The sequence below is a fragment of the Cariama cristata genome, unplaced genomic scaffold (genome assembly GCF_000690535.1).
Source record: "Cariama cristata isolate BGI_N322 unplaced genomic scaffold, ASM69053v1 scaffold7124, whole genome shotgun sequence".
Lineage (NCBI taxonomy): Eukaryota > Metazoa > Chordata > Aves > Cariamiformes > Cariamidae > Cariama > Cariama cristata.
In genome coordinates, this window is record NW_009611320.1 from 50,040 (window position 1) to 62,595 (window position 12,556).

Sequence of the window (12,556 nt, forward strand, 5' to 3'; positions counted from 1 at the left end):
ACTGTTAATCTACAGGAGCAGACTGTGCTGTTGTGTCATTATCAGCATTTATTGTCCTTGGAGGTTCACAAAACTACCTGGAGAAAAGCTAAGGGTAAAATCTTGAGTTCTGATGATCTCTGGACTTCATTCTCCTTTCCAGACCTCAGTCTCTTGACCGACTGGATTTGAACTGGGCTGTAACCTCAAGCCAAGTCACAGTGGGCAGCTGGAGTGTAAACTACACCACTCCACCGCTCTCCAGTTGCTTGGATGGGGTGGACACAGAGATGCTAAGCACTTAACAAGCTCCCTAAATGCCAGCTACCTACTTACTCTGCATGGCATGAGGGGTGTTAGAGGGATACACACGTAGAAGGAGCCAGAAGAACAGGAATTAGCCCCTGCTATAGGCAGTTGGCTATTCTGAAGTGCTTGACCTGTAGGATGTAATGAAACTGAGAAGAAATGAGATCTTTGATTGTAATACAACACGCTTGAGGGATGGATGTTGCTTGATACTCCTACAGCTCAATCAAAAAAGGCTAATAGAAAAGACAGAAAAATAAGTCTGGATCATTTGGCATTAAAAAATCTTTTCTTACAGGACTCAAAACTCAGCTGTAAACTATTTCTTAGGTTGAAATTGGGCCTATTAAAGCATCTGCTCAGGAGGAATCTCGGTAAATAAGATGCCCTGATAAGCTGGTTTCTCTGCAGAGATGGAGCAATAGTTTCTTTTCTCCCTGTGCAACAAAATAGCCCACAAACCTTGAAGGCGCTGCTCAGAAAGTGTGTTCTGGCTCAACAGGAATACAAATCAAACAGAAAAATACATGCCAACATATTACACTTTGAGAAACAGCCATCATCGGATAAGCAGTTAACTTGCTTCTTATTCAAAAGGCTTTTTCCTGTGGAAACTGTTCTACTGATTGTGTATAATACACATATACCTCCCTTAAGACTACTTATACCCTAAAGGACCTACTGCCTGCATGTCTATTACCCTTACTCACAGAACATGCTTTTCCAATTATCTTTATAAATACAACACCACTTATGAGCACCTGGGATAAATATTACACCATTTGTATATTGGAAACGATGATCTAAAAGATTTGCCATTAAAATATGTTTTATACATCCTTCTCATCCACTTTTATTTCTTTTTACCAGCAGATGATCTGACATACACAGTAAATATATATTGTCTGAAAGTCTATGTTTCCTTCCTTTTATTAAAAAAGCACTAGTAACCCCCACCTCAGGCTAGAGTGAAAGATGGAAAGGATGGTCCGACGCTTACAGTACTAGCCTGAGATACAATAAATATGCATGGGAATCCACACTCTGCAACACTCTTCCTCTGGGATCTCAAGCAAGTCACTAGTTTCAGGTCTCCATCAGTAAAAGAGGGATGACGTCATTTCCCTACCTCACACCACTGCTTTACAGATACATACATAAAGACTGTAATATGCCCAGATACCCCGAGCAATGGGACCATAAAAGTACTTTCATTAATCAGATGGTCACAGGCCTTGCTGTAGCAGGGCAGGGAGGAAATATTTGTCCCTTGATGGCCCCAGGCCTCAAGGAGGAGGAGGAAGAGCAGGAACAGCCTGTGAGGAGCGGGTGCTGCGGAGGGCTCCTCTCCTGCCTGCTTAGCAGCTAGGCTGGTTGGGCAAGGAGGAGAAGGGTCCTCCACTCAACAGGGCAAAATGATGTCTCCACTCCTAAGCATGGAGGATTCAAACATGGATCTTTGATTCAGCAATTAATCCCTGGTGTCCTCATGATTCCTCGTAACTGCTGTGATGTCAGGGACACCGTTCAACCCTCAGAGGGGGCTCTTTGATTATAGCCTGGACCTTGGTACCAAGAAAAGCTGAACTTCAGGTTAACTTCTTACTAAATGAGGTACATTCAAGCAAATAGTGTGGAAATCCAACAAACGGCCAATGCTGTTGTCCAGGCTCAGCAATTATCCAGACAATAACCTCAGTGGGACGACTGGTCTGGCTGAGGGCTGGTAGCACCAGACTCTCATTTCAGGACTGAAGATGTAGCACTGTTTTTTTCTCCATCTATGCCATGCAACACAGCGGAGAGCTTGAGTTACTCCATCTCACAGCAGAGAGATGCAAGCTCTGCAGCCCCTCACCAATGCAGCCCATGGCACCAGCAGAGACCCCCTGCACCAAGATGAAAGCAGAGTGACACTGCTTCATCCTAGCTGGGCAGAAAATTCCCACCAAGCTTCCACCTCTCAGAGCTTTCTGGGCTTAGTTACAGTTATCTCTCATTATAAGTACTAGGACAGTGAGGTTAATGCATACTTAAGCATATATGCTCTTACAGACACAAAATTCTTCACCTGTAGAGAATTACAAAGAACAGAGAAAGCTCCAAAACCTGATGCAATCTGTTACATTTCAACAGTTTCATTCAATGAGCAAAATGGAGCCAAACACATATTGTAAATTATATTAGAATGTTAGCCTGGCTAAGATGTTTGGCTAACATCCATATTTGTGTATCAACATAGGTAATAAAATGATCAAATGGTTCTTCTGAGACCACCTTCAGCTCATGCAGTCCATCTGCAGTCACACACCATGGATACAGTGTGATGCCTACTAATCTATCTGGGGAAATATTTCGTTAGCCGAATTACATTTCAGGTTCATTTGTGTAAAACGGTATATTTAATTAAAAAATTACTCGTTTCAACTCCAGCCATGACTGGGATCATATCCAAGCTTCAGTCTTATCCAGCATAAGCCATGCAGCAGTAATGCATTAAAATGTATAATATACACTTAACTAAACCATGCAAAAATTCACATTAACTGCCTGGACAGAAGAACATATGCTTGCTTTTACCATTTAACAGCTATATTTCTGGCTGTTGATGGGAAAGTCTTTCTTTACTTATTTTTAATCCTTTGAATTTCACAAAACCAGTTGAATCTGCATTATATTTCTTTAAAAAAAATGAAATAAATTATGGAATTCTCTTCTGCAATGGCCTTGTAATGCTTTAAATTGTTAATCTTACTTTTTCCAGATACATGTTACATAGGAAAAAAGAAATGGTGATACTGTTTTTTGCACATGTAATCTTTTCCAAGGAAAATAAAAAGGCCATTGACTTGCATCTCACTTTGCTCCAATTGTCTTAAAAGCAAGAGCACACAACAAAAAAAAATGGCCAACCTCTCAAAATCGATGGATGAATTGCTTTATTTGAAACAGCTAAATAAATAACACCCTTATTATATTGTATCAATACAGGGTAGCTGGTAGGCTTTCAGCAAAGTAGTAGAGAAGCAGTTTGTTCTAGGGAATTGATTATTCATCCAAGGACACCGTGTTATGATTATGAACTATTTCCATCCCTGGAGTTATCACAAATGTATGAGCTCCCAAAATTAGGCTGGTCATTTAAACACTGAAAACCATATTGTAGCATTAATTTTTAAATAGACTGCAATGGGGGAGACTTGCTTAAAAAAATAATCAATGCCACTATATGCCCCAACAGTGGTGGTATTTTCTGCCCATTCTCCCATGGGCTCGTACTATGTGGTGGGTCTAAATTTCTTCCTCCTCTGCCTTTGTTTTGATCTCAGTGATGGTGCTGGGCCCTCTGGTGCTAATCCAGCAAATACATGCTTAAAATTAAGGTATGTGAGTAGTTCCAATTGCCTTCAAATACAGGAAGTTAAGCAAGTGATTAAGTGTTTTTCTGGCGTGATGCCAGAGTGCTCAAAAGAGCACAGGAACCCATCCTTTATCCTCTATTTGGAAAGCTCCTCCTTATGTTTAATTTAATTGAAAGCAATGCTCAAATGATAACAACTTCACATTCATAGACCTCGAATTAATCTACTTAATGGCCTCATTTCTGAGTCCTCTCTACCTTACAACATACGTACCTGGTTAAAAAAAAACAAAACGCCCTACCTCTGGTTTACAAATGAAAAAACATATGCTTAGAAAGTCTAGGCGTAACTTGCTTGAAAACATATGAGTTAGGGGTCCCTGAAGTGCAGTTCATGAGTCAGCTGCCATCCCTGCAGAGACTTGCTACGGCTACATCCCTTGAGCACAATGCTATTCATCTGCCATAGAGCACTTTTGTGGGGCCTTAGTTTGATGTGCCTCCGCTGAATGACCTTCCCAAATGAAACTCTAGCAATTCCTGATCTTTTAAGTAATGCCATTTCTTCAAAAGCATGCTGAATGTAATGCTTTGCTTTTCTTTAAACACTATGCTTATAGAAGCCAAGGGCCAGATCCGCGAAAAGGACGTACCCTCTACAACAACAAATCCTTCCCTACCTAAAAGCCAAGTGTGAGGCTCGGGGAAGGGAATTCTCTGTGTCCTTCCCTGCTCAATGCATAGGATAAAGTGGAGGCTTTGCATCCATACACAACCCTGGACCTCCCTCATCGGACATGGGAGGCATCAGCTGTGTCTGAAGCTCTCTAAATGCTGTATGAGATGGTTCAGAGCTGGAAATCCTTTCTTAGAGCTAGGAAGCAAAACAGAGCATGATCTGGAGGCTGGCCTCTGAGATCGGAGCAGAGTAGCCATAGCTCTTGTCGCTGCTCCTTCAAGTATTATTTTTTCCTGCCAGTATCTTTCAAAGCAAAATAGTTAGGTGATTGTGTGAAGCCGTGACTGAAAACACATAATTCTTACCCAGCAACTAAAAACTCAACCCAGGTGACTGCAATGAGGGGCTCTGTTACTTATTTTTTTTGTAATAGCTTGGATTTTTCACTTTTGGCATCAAAATATCCGAGCTTCAACTGTAGATTTCCACTCAGTTGCCTATGACCTGACCTGCTGTACTCCTTAATCATGATAGTTTTATACACTAAACTCTAACAAAATAAATTCTCCTATCATCATTCTAACTCCGTTTCAGTCTGCCTCTGTATCACTGTTTTCAAGTGGCACCTTCCACCAAGGCTATTTGTTTTTTTTCCAAGCATTTTCTAAAACTGCAGAATTGCAAACAGTCCCTACTGATATATGCTAAGAGCAACCACGATGAAGGCTTCAAAGAAGGTCTTCAAGCCTGCAGTTTTGTTTTGTTTGGTTTTTTTGAACAAAAAATTATACTGAAAAGTTCAAACTGCATTTCTACATGTCTTAAAGCAGAGCTTAATTGTCTTGTACAAATCTGAACAATGCTGAGAGTCCCCAGTGAATGACAGACAGTACTCCTGTTCATGAAATATTTCAGTCTAGCAGCTATAAAATTATTTGTTGCCCATTAATAACTCATCTAGCCATTTTAACATTACCTAAGCATTCAGCCAAAAGAACTCTAAAGATTGCAAATACAGACACAAAAGGCTCTGTGCCGTTTCTCCCAATGCTGAATTATAGGACATGGCAGAGTTACAAACGTCAATGTCTTCATTTTGTACCTTAGAGGCTGTAGCAGAAATACTATACGTGCAGGCTCTTGGATGAGCCTAGTGCTCCCTTTCCATCCAGCAGATATTTGCCATTCCACAGAAACTCAACAAAGAACAAAAATGCATGGAGAGCTTGCCAATAAAATATTGATTGGATATCAATCTCCAGCTTCCCCATGCCTCTCTCAACAAATAATCTAAATTCACAGAGTGAAGAAATCTTCACATTCAATAGGGGACACGTTCTAAGCAGTTGGTTTCCGGAATTAACTCGATAGCAGAGAGGACGTATCCTCTAACCACAGGCATGGAGACAGGGGAAGAACAGCTATTTCAGCATGCGTCGTTTTGACTATATGGTTATATAAATGGCCAAATCTTACATCTTGTGCAGATTGGGTCCTGCATGCAGACACATATAGTGTTCTTATAATGAACAGCACCCAATGGAGCATTTTCCAAGTAAAGTACCACTAACAAGCTGCTTTTTTGATTGTTGTTGTTGCTGCCATTGTCGAAATTGTTGTTTTTCCCTGTTAGCATAAAACAGATCAGACTTCATCTTCTCAATCTACAGCTGAAATGAGAACAGCATTCCCCAAATCAAGAGCCAACAGAAAACATATAATCAACAAAAACAACTGCGGAAAAGATAAGTTATTCCAATTACCTTCAGAATTATACAGGGATTCGCTCTGGTGTACATTATAATCCCATTGCTTTGCAGGGTTCGGAGACGGAGAGCCAACTTGAATTCCTCCTTCTTGCTATTTTCAGAAACCCGGTATTTAATGTAGCTATTCCCAGCAAAGCTAAGGGAAGTGTGGCCTGAAATAACCATTTTGAAAAGACACATGTTCTTTTAGTGACACATGAAATAACTCCTCAACTGTCAAGTTAATTAAAGAATTTATAGAGCTAATGAAAATGTCTAGGAAGAAATAAATAAAACCCAACTTTGATGGGAAAAAAAGCTGGCACCTACTATAAAACCATTGTTTTGGTTTTTTTTAAATTATTTTTCAGCAGATGGAGGAAAGTTCTATTTCTCCATACGTATAAAAAAGAGAAGTTTCTCCAAGTATTCAGCATTTCTAAGCTTATACACCCCTGGAGGCACCTATCTCACCTCATTGATAATAGAGGGAGTCAAAGACGACCATGCCTCTGTATCAGGCAGTTGAGTTATGGCCATAAAGGCAGGTGTGGGCAGATGCCAGCCGAACCTTTGCAATGAGTTCCCTGCAACAACTGCCCAGGACCACAGCGATACAGCCCAGATGATGTTTTCATCAGGGAAGTAGCACATGTCCTCTGTCGTGCAACCCTGGATTCACTGAAGTCAACAGAAAGCTCCACTTCACGGGCTTTCCACCCGGCTCTTTATATCCCAGAGAATAACACAGCTGCAGAGAACTAACAAATGCCCTCAAACTTTCTTTTTGGGATGGTGTACTGTTTTCATTAATAAAGACTGGAATTTTGGTAATCTATTACCAATTATAGTAAGCAGAAAATTTAATTATAGAGCTTTGCCCATAGCAAGAAAACATCTGGCATAACAGTCTCTAGGAAAAGTTCTGTTTTCTCAGCAGCCTGTTTTACTGATCTGGGATTCAACCACGTCAGTGGGATTTTCCCAACGGAAACTGGATCATGGTCTTCACACAGCCCCATAGCTATAAAGACAAGTATTTTACAGGGGTTATAACCAGAAAGACCGAGTGCCAGTGCTGAGGAGGGTTAAGCAGTACATCTTCTGTTGACTTCAGTGGTACCTCTACCTACAAAATGAGAACAGTAGCACTTTTTTGTTCAAGTGTATGCTCCTTTACTGCTGTGACGTGCACCTGAACATTCGCCAAGCTTTCCTGGTGGGCACTGGCAGATGAACGGTCTCCGGTTAGCTTCATACCCCACACACTGCATGTCCCCTGGACACGGCTTCTCCAGACAGGGATCGTTAGACCCTGGGCAGAGTCCTCCTGCAATAAGTTAAAATACTGTCAGGGATACACAGTGTAAAGCATGATCTGCAGCAATACAAGGGTAGTGAAAGACAATTATTGATCTCATACTTCAGTACAAGCAAAGAATGGCTTACTAATAATAACAACAACAAAAAACTTCACAGAAGAGATGTACTTTGGACAAGTACATAGCAAAAATGTTATGGTTCTTCTTCAAAGGCTGCCCTAAAACCCATGGCAACGTATTACAAACCCAACTATTATGAGCACTAACGGTTTTATAATTGGTGTTGTGACTCTCAGGCCATTCCTTTCCTCACAAAGTCTCCTGTACAGTGAATTTAGAGATATGGAGGGAAAAAAAAAGACTTGAAGCTACACACTCCTTTTGCCCCGGCACACCCATGAGAAGTAAATTTAAGGAGGTAGAGTTCCCTAGGAGACAAAATAAGAAAAAGACATTCCTGAGCTACACAGTGACAGTTGGACTTTTCATCCTCATACTGCACAGGACGTGCTGCCAGCCTGATCGTACAGCATAGGCAAACGTGCCCTGTCCCTATGTTCCTCCTAACTTTTCTGAGACCTCACATCGTATTGTGCATCTTGCCCAGGCAAGATGTCCTTTCTTCCGGCTGTGACTACACAAGTCCTGTTGCATCTGGAACTGCATATGACCAGGGGGAAAAAAAAAAGTGGATTACTTGCTCTGGACACCAAGAACTCAAAGTGAAGAAATTTTGAAAATCAAAAATAAGTTGACTATATTTCTTGACATTACCTAATTGAAGAAAGAAGCAGCTTAATATTCTAAATAGTCAGTTGTAATTTACAAATTTGGCAAAACATCCATGTCCTTTTGTATTTGGGGAAGAGCATAATTTGGATAAAATTATTTTGAATGCTAGTGTCTATTCTTTCCTAAAAATCTTTTATTAGTACAGATTCTAATCTTGTCCAAGAATAGGTGAATTCGGAACTACTACTAACTTCAGAAGGGAAGTGATCCAAAGGGACAGATGAATACTGAGTTTTAAATTTGCTTAAAATACTTGTGTGACACAATTACATTAAGGTTCTTCAAAACTTCCTAAATTCTTAACATCTATCTAGCTGAGCATGTCAAGGGCTTACTTGAAAGCCCATCAATGTCAAAGGAACTTCTTGCATTCCATGGGGTTTGGCTGAAACTTCTATATAATTTCTAAAAGTGTCTAAATAAATCTGTTTTGATTGCTCTAATCTTAAAATATTTGCAAACATTCTCTACAGTAATGTAAAACACAATACAACTACTGCTATTTAACAGGTGAATTTCAGGAATACATGCCTTCGGCAACAGTTAGCCTTTTCTTGGTTGCAATAAGGAACTCGGCAGATGCAGGGCCAGCTTCTAGCTTTGGACATCTGTGTGTGGCTGCTATGAAAGTAGCCTTTAAGTGCAGGAAAAAAGGCACTCCTGCCCTTGCTTCTGTTGGTTTACAGCCAGAGCTTGAACAGAGCGAAAGCCATTTGCTGGGAATGGACAGGCATCTCTTGTTTTGCTTATCAAATTCATTTACTTAATACATGCAGGTGATGATTTTAACAGTAAAAAGTCATCACCTCCCTATCCATCACTTTCTGAATATTGGCAGTTCTTGTTTATTGCAGGACGCTTATCATATTCAAAAAGTACTTTATTTTTTGAGTATGTGTATTTTATTTACAATTTATCAAGGAAGAAATCAACCTGTCACAGAGTATATCTCCAAAAGTAATGAAAGAAAGAATTTTATTACCCTCACACTTTAGTACAAGCCAAGCAGGGTTCATAGTAAGCATAGCTGAAATTACCCAGCACTGTAAGTATTTTCTGGAAAAAGAAAAATTACTACCATAGGTTTCAAAGTGGACATGGGCTGACTACAAATATGGCAATGACTGTAAATGTCTTGCTTGATGTACAGCACAGTCAATTTAATCTTTAACATCCTCCCCTCCTTTGTCAAACATTTGTTTGAGAGGTCTATGCAGTAAACGATTTACAGTACTGCCTGTAGCACTGTTAGAAAATGATGCATGGCAATCTTTATTAATCACTTTAGTAGGTAACATTAACAGGAATAACGGCTGCAATATACAGTCACACTTTAAGTCTTATAGAATCGAGAAACAAATGTCATTTAATGGGGTTCCGCAACACAGAACTATATTCTATTTAAATGTAAGGTCTGCAGAATTTAACAAATACGGTATTTTCTATAGTTTTGGGGTTTTTTTGAAAAAAACCCTCACATTATTTGGAATTCGATGGCAAGTAACAATTATTTCTGAAATTATAAGAGGTGGTTAAATATTATATAGGCTGCCTTCTATTTTCTGCTTGGTTCTTTCAGCTATTTTAATTCATTCTTATGTGACAAATACACAGCATTTTGCTGTACGCACAGTATATCTCTTCTCTGAACACACTTAAACCTTTTGTGAGGCTGTAATTCAAGTGAGCCTCTGCGTAGCTGATAGACAAGTCATTTGGACAAAAACCCCACAGCTCATCAGTGTGAAGCAGAAAGGAGCACTGAGATTCCCAAATGTGGCTCCGCAAATTTTCACATCCCCTAACCTATGACTGCACTTTTGACATGAAGCAATAAAACAACAGCTTACTTTGTTATCCATCTCTGCCAGATTTTTTAGCTGCTTCAAACGCTGATCTGTACTTCAGAGCCATGCTTCCACAATCAAAAAATATACGGAAAGGATCTAACATATTTAGTGCAACTGTGGAGATACACTAAAGAACTGCTTATCCTGGCAGGTCAAGATTAGTTCTTCTGGTAAACTACAAGCAAATCAACTTTTTATTCATCCTGCTGCAGCAGGATTTCATAGCTGTCAAAAAATTTTTAAAATATTCAGACTTGGGAGAAGAAATGCTTTATGCCTGTCTGTATGGTTATAAGTACATAAGCTACAAATCTGCATTATTGCATTGCCCTAGCTAACACACATTTTCAGGCTGATTTCACAACTATGTGGAGCAAAATTGTGAAACTGTTCCAAGATTATGTTGTCTACATCAAAGATTTACAGCCCGAGTTTAAATAAAATTATTCTAATGTTGCATTTCCACTCCAAAGAGCAGTCTATTTACCATCCAATAAGAGACTGAAGAAATATAGATTTGAATTGATCTTTTTTTTCTGTAGACAAGTCCAGACAATCCACGGCATTCCCTTGAAACTCACATTAGTATTAATGAAGCTGTTCTCTAAAAGTTATCACAGAGACACATGAGCTAGCATCAACCAGTGCACGGCAGGAAACTGTGGAATAGACCCACTTGATTTTGACAGATTATCTTAGTTTAATTCTCCAAAAGAAGGTGAAAGTATTGCACTCTATCTTCTAGTATACTGAGGAAGAAAACACTTCTCCATTGCAAAATGAGACATTTATTTAATTCCCGTCCCTCCAAAGAAAGATCACTTCCAGGAATGCAAATATATTTTGAAAATTGAGTGCTTAACAATTTTAACTTGAGCCTTTGATATTTGGTGTTTTTCTCTAAGCCCATTCTCCTGAATCTGTATGAATATTAAAAAAAAAGAGACTGTTTCTCTCACTCGCATAAGAAAGATTGAAAGGTGACTCCTGAAGGCCAGAGTCCCAGAAAGCATGTAAAGCAAACTCCAAACTGTTACTTTTAAACAATGTAATAATTAGTTTAGTGGGGAGGGAAGACTGTGAACTCATGAGCTTCAATTTGGTTTTACTTTTGGAGCACGGCAACCAGGTATTACAAGCAATGATTACTGTATACATATCAGTGCACAAGTTAGCCATGGGTTTCAATTAGCTCAAGCGCCCCTGGAAAACTGTGTCACACACTGTGTCCTAGTGAATTAGATTCTCTCCCAGTTTTACAAGAACTGAGACATTTGACCTCTTCCATCCAGTCCTTGATCACAGTTTCCCTTAAGACTCTTTAAGTGATAGACAGCAATTCCCACTCGCTCCGATTCTACAGTTGTGACCCCACTTCACGCTTCAGCTCTCCCACGTTTCATACAAGACGGTGCATTCTCAGTATGGGCTTTAAAATGGGAGATAGTTGCAGGAGGAAACATCTCTCCTTATACAAGTGAAACGTTAAAAAGGACTACAGCCAAATCAAATCTATCAAATTTATCTGCTGTTCCTAAGCACAGACAGGACACCTTCTTCTTCAGTCTTCCTGGCTACCTTGCCAGGACCACTCAAGGCTCATTAGTATGTGTATGCTTCCTGAAACGGGAAAAGCGGTGTTGTACACATAGGAATTGGTTTCTTGATGCCCAATCCTGCAAAACACCCAGGACTCTTTAAGAGGCAGTGTGTGCTCTGTGGAGTTGAGGACACAAACCACCTCTGAAGATTAGGTCCTATATTAATAGCAGATCATCACAGTCTACGATTTCCTTTTGTCAGAACATTCACGAAATGCTAGAAGTGGCTCCATAAAGTCTGAATTACCTGGTTTCATGAGAAAGTGGTCCAAGGCTGCTATTCACTTGATTAAATAACGTGGATGTGAGTGTCTGCACTTTTGCTGAACACTTCTGGGTCTATCAGAAAAATTCTTTCAAACTATTAAGCCAGAACCCTATTAAACACTTGAAATGGAATTCATCTCATCTAACTTTAGGGCATGATTCATCTGACTGATTTTAGACATGTAGGGAGAGATGTATCACATCATTAAAAATACCTCATTCTTTTCACTGTCTGCAAACGGGGCCCGGAGTCACCAGCTCAGATGTAGATATACACCCACATTTGTCAACATTATTTCAATCCAGCCCTCTCCCATAAACATATTAATGTAACCTCACTTTTGTAAGATTATAATGCAGAACAACTCTATAGCAAAGTGGTCCCAACAAAACCTGCTGCTTCTCTGCATCTTTGTCTCAGCACAAAAGAATTACATTGCATCATGAAAAAAAAAAAAAAACGGAATAGATTTTTGCTTCTGAAAAATGAGAATGTCAGGAGAACTATTTTACACAAATATATTTATTCCAGTGCTCCTATCTTTATTTTCCACAAGCACTGACAGATGTTTGCATACCTCTTGTCATGCGATGGGAGACTGGCAATTGCATAGCCCCTACAGCCACACTGAAACAATCCCCAGTTTG

At 39.7% G+C, this 12,556-nt stretch overlaps 1 protein-coding gene across 1 annotated transcript in view; it reads right to left on the reverse strand.

The window, feature by feature from the left end:
* The window catches only part of FAT3 (FAT atypical cadherin 3), a 220,310-nt gene that overhangs the window by 23,058 nt on the left and 184,696 nt on the right, over window positions 1-12,556 (reverse strand). Inside the window, exons 20-21 of the mRNA XM_009698210.1 lie at window positions 7,272-7,406; window positions 6,092-6,249 (exon numbers count right to left, since the gene is read on the reverse strand). Coding sequence (XP_009696512.1) covers window positions 6,092-6,249; window positions 7,272-7,406 — 293 coding nt within the window. The remainder of the gene's footprint in view (window positions 1-6,091; window positions 6,250-7,271; window positions 7,407-12,556) is intronic.